Source organism: Pinus tabuliformis, chromosome 1_2 (assembly GCF_031772625.1).
Source record: "Pinus tabuliformis cultivar Carrire ecotype Pingquan chromosome 1_2, CPIR1, whole genome shotgun sequence".
Taxonomy (NCBI): domain Eukaryota; kingdom Viridiplantae; phylum Streptophyta; class Pinopsida; order Pinales; family Pinaceae; genus Pinus; species Pinus tabuliformis.
Window position 1 is genome coordinate 321,831,526 of NC_142298.1, and position 13,226 is coordinate 321,844,751.

The 13,226-nt window shown below is 39.5% G+C and overlaps 1 protein-coding gene across 1 annotated transcript in view; it reads left to right on the forward strand.

The window, feature by feature from the left end:
- The window catches only part of LOC149205664 (inner membrane protein PPF-1, chloroplastic-like), a 335,124-nt gene that overhangs the window by 168,440 nt on the left and 153,458 nt on the right, over nt 1–13,226 (forward strand). Inside the window, exons 5-6 of the mRNA XM_089395137.1 lie at nt 3,469–3,542; nt 3,705–3,809. Of these exons, the coding sequence (XP_089251263.1) occupies nt 3,469–3,542; nt 3,705–3,809 (179 nt within the window). The remainder of the gene's footprint in view (nt 1–3,468; nt 3,543–3,704; nt 3,810–13,226) is intronic.

Here is a 13,226-nt window from a genome sequence, read left to right on the forward strand (position 1 = left end):
CAAATAACTGAGATGGAACAGGGAATGAGAGGGGTAGTCTTGGGCCACATAGTGGGGCACAGAGATAGCTAGATAAGGGAAAGCCCACACTCGAGTATGTAATGTATAGGACGGAGCAATCGTGGTACATGAGGTGCCCTGACCTTGATTTTAACACCCTTCTTTGTATACCTTTTGTCTTTTATGAATTTTCTTTAATTAACTGCTCGGGGCTCAAAAGAGAATTGCATGATGTGTAAGATATAGCAGTGAATACCCCTTTTTAGGTAGGGTGGTTCATTGCCCTTCCGGGGTTGGGACAATCATGGGTTCCTTAATGATAGAGGAGGCTCATCTAGGACCTATGGAACTAGGGTGATGGCCATGGATTGGGGTAGAGCTCATGCAATGGCTTTTGTCCATACGCTAATTATTTTGTTTCGGCCATCTTTTGCATTTTGTGGTACAATTTCTTGTTAAATGTGGCCAATTATGCTTTTCACTTTTTCTTTTAATTGCTTCAACCTCCAGGGCATCATTATAGGCCTGATCCAAGGTGAGGGCAAGGGGATTGGGAGGCTAGCTCTATGTGGACCCAGAATGGGAATGTGGAACCAGGATGGGAGAAAAGATGAATGGGGGTATAGTGAGTGGAAAGGGAGTAATACGTGTGGGTAAAGGAGTGGGACCACGCACCCAAAGTCGGGTTTCCCAAGTAAGGAATCCCACAGGACTAGGATCCAAGGTTAACAACCAAAAGAAATAAGGGGACATGAGCACAAACTAAGCCCACTCTTTCCGCCAAATCCTCCCATCAATCCATATCCAGAAGTATCCATGATAAGTAAACTCAATACTCAATTACCAAATGACAAGACATACCTTTAGATTCAGGAGGCCCACTTTCAAACATACGATAAATACAAGTGGGTGAGGGAACACATATTTGGCTCGGGTGGCAGAGAAATGGCACAACGAGTTAGTAGGAGGCATCAAGGGGGTGTTGGCTGCCGACTGAGGCTCATCATGGAGAAAAATTTCTCCTGGGATATCACCCACAAAGTGGTGGGTAACAGGTCCCTCCATCCACTATTTCAACCCCTTACCTTGGCAATTTCAACTTCTTTTCAAGGGAGTGCATATTACATGTGGGTGTGGCCCCCACATTCTACTAACAAAAATTAATTCGGCCCCCTTCTCCTAAGTCTCATCTCCAAAATTTCGTGGGCCCCCCATAATAGACAAAAAAATGCAAAATTGTGAAATTTATTTTAGGAAAAATGTTCTAGGAAGGAACATTACACTAAGCCTATTACATGGCTTTATTCATCATGCTAATGACATTTATGCAATATCCCATGTCAATATCCCCGTAGAACTGCGGAATTTGAGGAGTGAAGAAGAAAATGAGAAGAAGAAGTTAAAGTTTAAACGCTAAGAGTTCAAAAACTTTGATGATAATAAGAACTCTGATGGTACATTGAAGCCTCTACATATCCTTGGGCATGGAGTCTTCAAAAGCTTCCAGGGGCCACTTCAGTGGTCAACAAGAGTTTCAATGATCACGATTACATCTCAACCGATGGCTAAGATCAATTTGACTTCATCAATGGAAGCCTCTAGAGAAAAATCAAACTTCTCTTAATTAATTTCGTAATTCCCTTTAATTAACCAATTTTCCCAAGTTAGATTTCTGAAATAATTTAATTATTGTTAAGTAATTTAATTAATGTGTCTCCAAGTTTTTTCTAGTGAAACCTTTTCTGGGTTTTGTAGATCTAGTGTTCTTTAGCCTCTCAGACACAGTGGGAGACTAGAATATCTGTCCGTTGCTACCCTATATCCATAAACTAACATGGTCACCATTTAAGTTGATGTGCACTGTTCAGTGTATGCCAGGTCTCTTAGATTATCTATCATACGTGGTCCTTTTCCATGGGTCACCATATTTCTTTCCAATTTATGGTTCTAAAGTGCGTACCCAGTGAGCACTGGCTGGCAACTTGCTCATTATCACCTAGAAGCCTCATCCATGGTAGTTAGGCTATGCTCTGAAACATTTACTGGGACCGTTAAACCTTTCTTTTTAAAATAAAGCTGAGAATTATTTAAAAATGAGATGTCTTTTTACATACCGTTGCTTCATGGAGGATCAACTTGACGAGAGGGCATTTGGGTTAAGTTATAGACAAACTATATCGTTTCTTAAAATTCCTTAATTTGAATCTGAATATATTTTATAATAGCAATTTTTGAACGAGTCTCTCAGGGTTTGTATGGTAGATGAGTTTTTGTCAAATCATGTGATGTGCTAGCTGTCCATTCTGTATACTGTGAGTTTGCGGCAGTTTCACTCAGGAATAACTGCATGACCTGGAACGTTATTCATGTTGTCCCAGGTGACTCGTAGCTATTAAAATTTAACGTTATACATTATATCTGCAATTGTACTGTTCTGCTGTTCTTTCGTGATTTTGTAATAGTGTATTTGATTTGGCCAAGTTAGTTCTTCATTACTAGAGTTAGAGTAGTTGTCTTATACAATTTTTGTTTTTTTTACTTGCGTGCACATTTCTCACATTCTACACGCACTACGTTGACTATTTTGACTTGTAATGAAATGAAATGATATTTTAAGGTCCACGAGACTAAAAATAGTTTATGAGACCATTAGTTCTCTGTTTTTCACTTTTTGCAATTCAATCCTTTTCCGATTTGAATTGATGATGAGCTGGCCCAACCTTCCAACAATCCCCTCGCTAAAAAGACAATGCCAAGAAACTGATGCTAACATGTTCTCATAACTATCTCTGATGTCTTTGAATGCATCACATTCCAAAATGAAATGTTTTTCCAATTCCACAGCTCCAGACGTGCAAAATGTACACACCTGTTCTTCCCAAGCTTCTTTAGGCCTTTTCCACCGTCCTATTTCACACCGAAGTTGATGTGAGTTGGTTCTTAATTGAGCAATAAGAACCTTTGCCCTCCATGAAATTGTATATGACTAGTAGAGATTATTCAATGAATTGTAGAGAAGAACGATTTTTCCGATTCCACAGCCCCAGACGTGCAAAATGTACACACCCTTTCTTCCTAAGCTTCTTTAGGCCTTTTCCACCGTCTTGTGTCACACTGAAGTTGATGTGGTTGGTCCTTAATTGAGCAATAAGAACCTTTGCCCTCCATGAAATTGTATATGACTAGTAGAGATTATTCAATCAATTGTAGAGAACACAATTTTTTTCTTTTGTTTCTTACCGATGGTTATAAAATCTTGCTTATTATTTTTAGGTTCTAGTATATACACCGCATCTAGATGTAGGCAGGTAAGAATTTAAGTAAAACATCCTTCACTTCTTCTAAGGTCATATTTTTAAAATTTTTAAAATCTTTCGCAAAGGTTGTTTGCTATTTATTTTTAATATTTTAGATAGTTTCAATCAATATACTTTTTTATCTAACTTATTGGTTTTGTTATAATCGCAGGATGTTTACCCACCCTTGTAACATTACCTGTCTGGATTGGTTTGTATCGGGCTCTTTCAAATGTCGCAAATGAGGTAAATATGGATGGATCAATGGGTAGAGTCTCTCTGATACTTGCTATTATTGAGTCGCTTTGAAATTAGTTTGTTGGAAATAATCATGAGGGCGACATCTTTCTTCTCCTGCAGTTGTCAAATGATATTCTTATCTTGTGTTTATGAATTCCGTGGTTGAAGGGTTTATTGACAGAAGGTTTCTTTTGGATCCCATCTTTGGCGGGTCCAACCACTATTTCTGCACGGCAAAATGGGAGTGGAATCTCATGGCTCTTTCCTTTTGTGGTAATGGCAATGTTCCCTTGGCAATAATATTTGTGTATGTTTGTATGTTAAGGCACCTTTCTTGATGCTCTTATTGTGACGGTTGTGATTTAGTACATACGCTACCGATGTAAAATCTACATGCATAAAAATTACTAGCTTCATGTAGTGAATTTTATTAATGCAGATTCCATGTGTATAAACAAATACTTAACAAAATTTCACTTGGAAGAAATTACAAATTGGATTTTGCACTAATAAAGGCTGGCCTTTTAGTAATACTAAATGAGGAGTTAAAAAACATATGTAACAGCTTGACGTCATTTATGTATTATTGGGAAAATTATGAATGCGATAATTATCAAATGAAACAAAATTCAATGTAGGTCTTCCTGTAGAAAATAACTGTTAATATCGTTGATGTTATTAAAAAAGCACAATTAATGATTTTAATTTTTACTTATGTTATCTGAAGGCTGGGTGTTAGGGGGACATGGAGACAAGGTTTGGTATAGGGATGGGATGTCCCTCAGATTTAAAAGAAACCACAAGGATAGCGACAGAACCAATTAGCGGATACAGAAACTAATTTTTTTAAGATCTAAAATAAATGCAGTTACATATAACAGTATATACGTTCAATGAGAAACCAAATAATCATGCAAATATTGAATCAGACGTGTCATAATGGATGAATCGATGATTTTCTATTGAAGAAATGAAAATACTGAAAATGTCACATTCATGAATGATAATTTATACATTAATATTGTTTTGAATATGAAATGGTGCAAAACATATGACAAATAGAAGATTGCATCCGCACTTGTGGCTAAAACTGAAAGAGAGCATCTATGATCCTATTTGTCAAGGTATTTGGAACATGATTGGGCTTTAACATCTTTATCATGGTCACTATCACTCTTAAATACCTTGTCTGCCAAACCAAACAAGCTGAGGTATTCATTTGTATCCTCCTCATCAATTTCTGTAACATAATCTTTGTACACACTTGAATGAGTTACTAATCCTGGTAGTTACTCTAGACTCTTGTAATGAATACAGCTTAGGACATGACAGTGGATATTTAGACGGCTGAAGATATGTAAGCATGTGTTACCCCACATGTCAGCAGGGGTACATACAAAAATTTTGCAGCATTTATCACCACCATTGTAAGCCCAAGGTCACAAGTCAAAGCATTGCATGTAATATACCAAACGGGATATTTGACTAATTTTGCAGAAAGTCACTCAACCAGAAATTTTCCATGAAAATTATCATTCATTTAACAAAACATTGCCATGTAAAAATATAACCAATAGAATACGGAAAAATAACCACAAGATGAACAGGAACAATCTTAGCTTTATTATAATAAATAAACTGGGGTTACATGCACATACAACCAAAATAGTTGAGATGAAAAACTGGCCTACAAGATGATCTGCTGCATTGCTATGCTGGCCCTCCAACTGAACTGAACCGCACTGCTAAGCTCTCCTGTGAATTTTGGATGAATTCACCAAGAGAAGGTGGGTGCTCAGCCAACCTCATTGAATCACCCGAGGGTTTCTTGTTGATTTCTGGTAGCATCGAATGTGCTCTAAGTCTCAAAATTTGCAGGGACACTTAGACACATGCATTCTCCAATACCCAGAAATCGTTTTGGGAAATTCCACTCAGAGACAATTTTATTAAAATAATTAATTATTTTTAATGGGACCCTAAGTCTAAACTTAGGAAATTAAAATAATTAAAGGGTAATAATCTAACTGTGGGTGTAACTTCTAGAAGAAGACGATGATCAAGCCAAAATGATCTAAGCCATTGATTAGAAGTTAATATGGGCCGTTGGGTCGTCGAAGAGAAAGATATAAGAAGAGGTTTGAGGAGCACTTGGAAAACACACAAAGGGGAGATTAGAAGTTCGATTTTCTGAAGCAGAGAAACTGTTGGAGAGATTTTCAATGGTGATCTTTTGCAGTGAGGGGTAGGGATGGTATCCGAAGGGAAATCTTTCCCAGTCGGAGAATATTCAACAGAGAAGAGAGAGAGAGATCCAGCAGAGGCAGTGCCGAGCTAGAGAGGCTGACGCAGAGGCAACGTAGAAGCCAAGAGGGAATTCATAAATTTGTTGAGGGAATCGATTGCAAAAGTCGGAAGCTGGGGTGTGAGACCGGGAGGTGCAAATCGAAGTTCCTGGGCAGCAAATCGATCAACTGAAGGGGTGACACTGTCCCCGTAGGGTGTGATGCTGGGCTGATGCAGTGACTGCGTAGAGGTAGCAAGTGGCAGTTCAGTCAGTGGTTGGATGATGGATCAGCTAAGATTTCCAGTGATAGTGTGAGGGAACCTCACTTATCTCTCTGTTAGTGATATTCTTTGTAATTGGATTGCCAGGATGGCATCCAGAGATTGTATTCAGAAAGTACTACTGCATAATAATAAAACCCTTAGAGCTGCTGCACCGGTTTTCCCACACTATGTTTTTCTGGGGACATTTGTCCAAAATAACTGTGTAGATGTGTTGTGTATTTCTTTCTTGTTCAGTTTCTTGTTTCCGCATTTTATTTAAATGGTGAAGGTTGCAGTGTATTCATTTCAGTATTTACTGTAGGAAACAGTAAATAATTTGGTTCAGTAATTAACAAATAGGAGAAACGTAATTAGTTGTTGCAGTAGGAATTTGGGCATCCAAATTTTCACATGACATTGGAGCTGTAGGTGGAACAAGAGAATAGTGCCAAAAGCGCCCAACGCTCAAGAAGGAAGGGAGTTCAAAATTCTTGCAGAGGCAACAATTCGAATGCCCAGAGGGATTGCAGAGTTCATGCTAGGAGGGCTAGATTTTCGTGGTAAATCTCTCTGAGTGAGTCGACAGAGAGGTAGGATCTCCAGATCGAAATCTATTAGCGACAAAGGGAGCAGCGCAACAGAAGCTTCAACAAAGAGGGGTTTCTGGTGGGACGCAGTTTTTCTGTAGGCAGTTGCTAGGTAGAAAAACGTCAGAAGGAAGAAGAGAGACACTTGAGGGAATTTCTTCCTCAAAGAATTCCTAGCCAGGGAATTCAAATTCTCATTTGCTGAGCAACAACAGAAGAGAGGAGGTCATTCGAATTTTTCGATTGGCAAATATGGTAGCCAGTGGATTGAGAGATCATGATCGGTTGGATGGTGCATCCAACTATGTGATTTGGAAAGTGAGGATGTCATGCCTTATGGATGAGCATTTTCTAAAAGTCTACATCGACAGCGTGGTAGCTGAGCCTATAGATCCAGATCCGCTCAAGAAGTACAAGGGAGAAATGGCAAAGACAAAGAGAATGATCCTCGATGGAGTAAAGGATCATATAGTTTGTCATATCATTGGTGGAGACATTGCCAAGGAGATGTGGGATGCTTTGTCGACGCTATATCCGGGATCTTCCGAGCAGAAGATGAGATCTATGCAGATGTAGAAGGGGGAATGCATTGATCCGTTTCTTACAAAGCTTCAGGAGACCCGAGATGAGCTGGCAGCTGTGGGGTCAACACCTCAAGGTTCTGAGATGGTAACACTAGCCCTAAATTCAATATTTGAGGAGTGGCAAGTCTTTGTCCAGAGCATCCTGGGTAGGGCAACTTTTCCAAATCGGGATGAAATGTGGGCAGCACTTAAGCGGAGCTGAGGAGGGACTTGGTCAAGTGTAAACTTGACAAAAGCAACAATAGTGGGTCGAAGCTCAAAGAGGAGGAAGAGAATGCAATTTTCACATCCAAGGGGCAACAGGAGCAACGAAAGAAGAAAGATGTTTTGAAGATCAAATGCTTCAGGTGTGGTGAATTCAGTCACTATGCGACACAGTGTCCTCTCAAAAAGAAGGACAAAGATGAGAAGCATGATCTGATGGCTGCAGTCGCGAATATCGAGGAGGAGTTCGCCATGACAGCCCAAGCATCTCCAGGACGAAGGTGGGGTGATTTAGAGCTGCAGTTCGAAAGGACTGCAGATGGGTAGGATCCTTGAGGAGCCCACCTCTCGGATCAATTCCTTGCTACGAAAGTCCAGATCAGAAGTAGTAGGATGGACTAGTGTCAGTTGGTGCAAAGGAGTGCCAGAGTGACAGTTGCAGAGGCTAGGAGCGCCAGAGACTGAGCAACACAGAGCAGAGTTGGCAACAATGCAGATAGCACAGAGCAGAGGTCAACTACAATGCATAGGCTTTAGAGGGTCAATGTAGAGACTAGTAGCAATCAGAACTCTAGTAACGAGCTGCATCATACTGAACACTAGTTCAATAATTTGGGATGTTTTTCCATTGCTGATGCAATAGCATTAGTAGTTGGAGAAGGTTGCAATGCAGATGCAGTTGACAGTGACAATGCTAGTAGCAACATGGATGCAGAATTGAGAGGGAGTTGCAGTACGAATGCAGTGTTGACAGTGACAGGGTTAGCAGTAGTACAAATGCAACATTTGCACAGTGGTTGGTGGACAGTATGTCAGGCATTAGCAGCGCAAAAGGAGATGTTACAGAACGGAGTGATGCTTCAGAAGGGTGCATTGCTAGAGCACATTCCTCGCTAAGAGGGAGTGTTGATTTTTGGTAGCATCGGATGTGCTCTAAGTCTCAAAATTTGCAGGGAGACTTAGATGTAAAAATTCCTGAATCTAACACATCAAAAACCCCAACTGCAATCACTGGTTTACAATTTCCTACTTGTTCTTTACATCAAGAAGTTTATTTAATTGCATAAACATCGAAGTAAACACTATTTCAGCCTTGACAAATATACAAATCATGCACTAAAATAAACTGAGACATTAACACGAGGGACATTGTTATTTTTGGACAATTGTCCCCAGAAAAACCCAATTTGGGAAAATCGGTGCAACATATAGAGGGTTTGTATCATTAAGCAGATTTCATGAATACAACTAAGGTGCTATAAATGGCTCACTCAACAGAGAACATCCTCGGTAGTAGTACCTCTATCCGGAGAAAAATATTCCGGCAAATCAGCAACCGGATGATCAAACCCCACAACGACTCCTACTGTTCCCTATGCTAGACAGCGAACGCTGCTCCAAGCATTGCTTTGGAACTGCATCACCCTCTCCCGGCTCAAAATTTGCTAATTTGCTCCCAGTCTGCCCCACATAATCTCCCCAGCGCTGCCTTTGAGGTCCAACGTCAGCCTTTGTAGCTTCTGCGTCACCTGCGTCAGCCTTCTACGTCTTCTGCGTCAACTCTTCGGCCTTTGTGTCAACCCTTCTAGGGCTTGTGCTGTCTCTCTCGGCACTGTGCTGCCTCTCTGCTATGTATTCTTCAGCCTCGGATGAAAATCCCTTGCTGAACTGCCCCTCGCTGCAACTCTGATCACTAACTCGATTTCCTTACCAAACCTCTCCCCAAAAAATCGAATTCTTTGATCACTTGGTGTATCTCCAACTGACCCTCAAGCCTCCTTTGATACTTTTCTTGTTGAGTCTTCAACGACCGAGTTTAAGTCTCTAATCAACAGCTAAGATTAGAATTGGCTTGATCCTCGTCACTTAGAACTTTCTCACCCATATTTTATTAATACATTTTAATGTTTTTATTTTCGTAAGTTTAGACTTAGGAACTCATTAAAAATATTAATTATTTTAATGACTCTTCATCCAGGTGGAATTTCTCCAAACGGTTTATGGGTTTTGGAGATCTGATGTGCCTTAGCTTCTCCACCAATTTTCAAGGCTGGAGCACATCTGATGCTACCTGAAATCAACATTAGACACATGCATTCTTCAATACCCAGAAATCGTTTTGGGAAATTCCCCCCGGAGTCAATTTTATTAAAATAATAATTAATTTTTAATGGGACCCTAAGTCTAAACTTAGGAAATTAAAATAATTAAGGGTATTAATCTAATTGTGGGTGTAACTTCTAGAAGAGGACGAGGATCAAGCCAAAATGATATAAGCCATTGATTAGAAGTTAATCTGGGCCGTTGGTTGTCCAACAAAAAGATATAAGAAGAGGCTTGAGGGGCACTTGGAGAACACACAAAGGGGAGATCAAAAGTTCGAATTTCTGAAGCAGAGTAGCTGCCGAGAGATTTTCGATAATGATATTTTGTAGTGGGGCAGGGATAATATTCGAAGGGAAATTTGTCCTAGTCGGAGAATACTCAGCAGAGAAGAGAGATAGAGATCCAGCAGAGGCAACACAGAGCCATGCAAATGCAGCGTAAAAGCCAAGAGGGAATTCGAAAATTTGCTAAAGGAATCGATTGCAGAAGCCGGAAGCCGGGGTGTGAGACTGGGAGGTACAAATCGAAGTTCCTGAGCAACAAATCGATCAACTGAAGGGGTGACGTTGTCCCCATAGGGTGTAACGTTGGGTTGACGTAGTGACTGCGCAGAGGCAGCTAGGGGCAGTTCATTCAGTGGCTGGATCAACTAGGATTTCTAGTGATAGTGTGAGGTAACCTCACTTATCTCTTTGTCAGTGATATTCTCTATAACTGGATTGCCGGGAATGCATCTAGAGATTGTATTCAGAAATTATTACTGCAAAATAATAAGACCCTATGAATCAGATCAATAATTTAATTTTCAGAACTGATTTGTATACGCTACTTTAGTTTAGTGAACTAGTGTGTATACGCAACTGTACTTAATGCAACCAACGTATATGCAGAGATATTTTGATTTACCCAAATTACCATGCATTGAACTTTAACCAGTATATCAGGAATTCATTAGACAGTGCAATAAAAACAGAATAAAGCATCACATATAAGTAACACACATGAACACCAAGATATAAGGTGGAAACCCAATGTGGGTGAAAACCACCTGCTGCAATTGTCTCTGTCTTCTTTTAATAATAAGAGAATTTTGTTTACAATTTTTGTACTGGTGTAGTCTTATACCAATACGCAGGCTTCTACCTGCAGAAGGCTATAACCTTCTCTTGTTCTCTAGCTTCTACTAGAAGGGAGTCGCAACCCCCTAGCTCTTGTACTAACTGATATGTTTACTAGTACATAGGTGCCGGCCTACAGAAGGCTACAACCTTCTCTTTTCTTCCAGGGCCCATGTTTCATAAATTTTTAGACTGGATCCATCAACAACATCAATCTTCAACCACTCTCCTTTTGAACCAACCACAACCGAATCAATCAATCACTCCATCAATCTAATCATTCAGAATGCTGTCACCAGAATACAGTAACCAGAACCCAAGCTAGAACCCAGAACATTGCAATAGCAAACAGAAGCAACTAAAACATATTTTATAAGGTATACGCTACTTGCATGTGTCGAACCTGTGTGCATACGCACTTTCCTCAAGGCGAACCAGCGTACAGATCTGCAAATCAAATTTATGATGTATATGCTGCTTTGATATGTAGAACCAACGTGTATACGCTCTTTTTCTAAAGTGAACCTGCGTACAGATCTGTAAATGATGATTTAAACATTACAACTATTCCAGACTTCAGTCATACCCAAATCATCATATTTACAGACTACAACATGCGCCAGTTATTCAGATAAATGATCAAACCACATAAATATAATTCACTTCAAGCCTTGAGATCCTGATACATCATTAGATCTTATCCTTCATCAAACGCTAAGGTTCATCCTTGGTTTAGATCAAGCACAACACCATAAGCCAATATCCTGCATATTAGATCTCACACTTCATCAGATATTCGATACTTGCATCGTTGGCCTAATGATCTTCTCCTCCTTTTATAGTTTTAGACCTTTCTCAATACCATGGACCAAAACCTCTTAAGACCAATACCTTGGACCAATACCATGGACCAAATACTTCGGACCAAACACTTAGTTTTCTAAGATATACGTGCTTTTCCTTCCGTGAAAGTGCGTGTGTACGTATACGCGACTTGTATACAGTGAACCTGCGTGTATACACAGCTTGGTCAATGATGAATGTGCGTATACCTCTCTTTCTTCATTCTGTGAAGACTGATCTGTAATTTCTTTGCTGATGACCTGCTATACTTTCATTTGAGTGAGTTGCCTTCTGAATTGATTGCTTGAAGCTACCCTGCATTTCATTACATCGGTAAACACCACTGTCATGCATTCTGTCACATTTGATATCTCTTCTGTAGATTCATCTAATTACCATATACAGGAGTTGTTCTGCTACAAGTGGGTTGCCGTCAAGTACAACACATACATCATAATGCCAACAATCTCCCCCTTTGGAATTGATGGCAACAACCACACCAAGTCAGTCTCCCCCTTTGTCATCAAGGGCAAAGGGCCATGCTCCCCCTGAGTGCATGCTGAAATCTCTAATATGCTAAAGTGTGCTGATTGAGCTCCCATGATTGAGTCCATGCTCCACCTGAGCATAAGCAAAATCTGCAAAAAGATGTTCTTAAAAGAAGAACACCTTCCTATCACCAATAACTCATCCACCCAACCAAGTGGGGATATATCAATTGTTTATACATGTCAAAAACAAGAAACATTACATCATCCATCCCATGCATAGTGGGGTTACAAATTAGGTCTTTTCATGACCGTTACATTAAAAGTTATACATGACATATATAACAGAGACCAAATATCTTAAACAAGGCCATGATAGTCATCAACAACTATCATATGATCTGCACCATTAGCAACATCTGTCAACAACATCCAGACCGGCAACCTGTATATGTCCATCATTAGTTCCCAAATTATCATCAACCATGTTCTACCCCTGAACCTGTTCCACTTGTTCACTGTCAGATCTGATCAAAGCATCATCATCACTCAGATATACATCAAGTTATCAACAACTCTAGAATCTTCCATGCTATACTTTTTCAGGATCTGTTTGAGATATTTGGTTTGTGAGAGAAAAATACCATCTTTATTTTGTTGAACTTGTAGACCAAGAAAATAGGTAAGCTCACCAAGCAAGGACATTTCAAATTCTTGCTGCATTACTGAAGCAAAATACTGACTCATGGATTCTTCATTGTTATCAAAAATGATTCATCAACATACACAACAATTATTAGCAATTTACCAATGTCCATCTTTGTATATAGATTGCTATCTGCTGACTCCTTTGAAAAACCATGTTGGTGGAGATATTTGTCAAGATGGTAATACCATGCCCTTGGAGCCTGTTTTAGACCATAGAAAGCTTTTCTGAGTTTGCATACAAGTTTTGCATCATTTACAAGAATGAATCCTTATGGTTGTTCAATATAGACTTCTTCTTCTAAATCTCCTTTAAAAAACGTAGATTTTACATCCATTTGGTATGCTTTGAATTTTTGAAAACTAGAAAGAGAAAGAAACATTCTTATGGGTTCAAGTCTAGCAACAGTTGCAAAAGTTTCTTCAAAATCTATACCTTCTTGTTGAGCATATCATTTACAAACAAGTCTGACCTTGTTTCTAATAACTTCTCCATTTTGGTTCA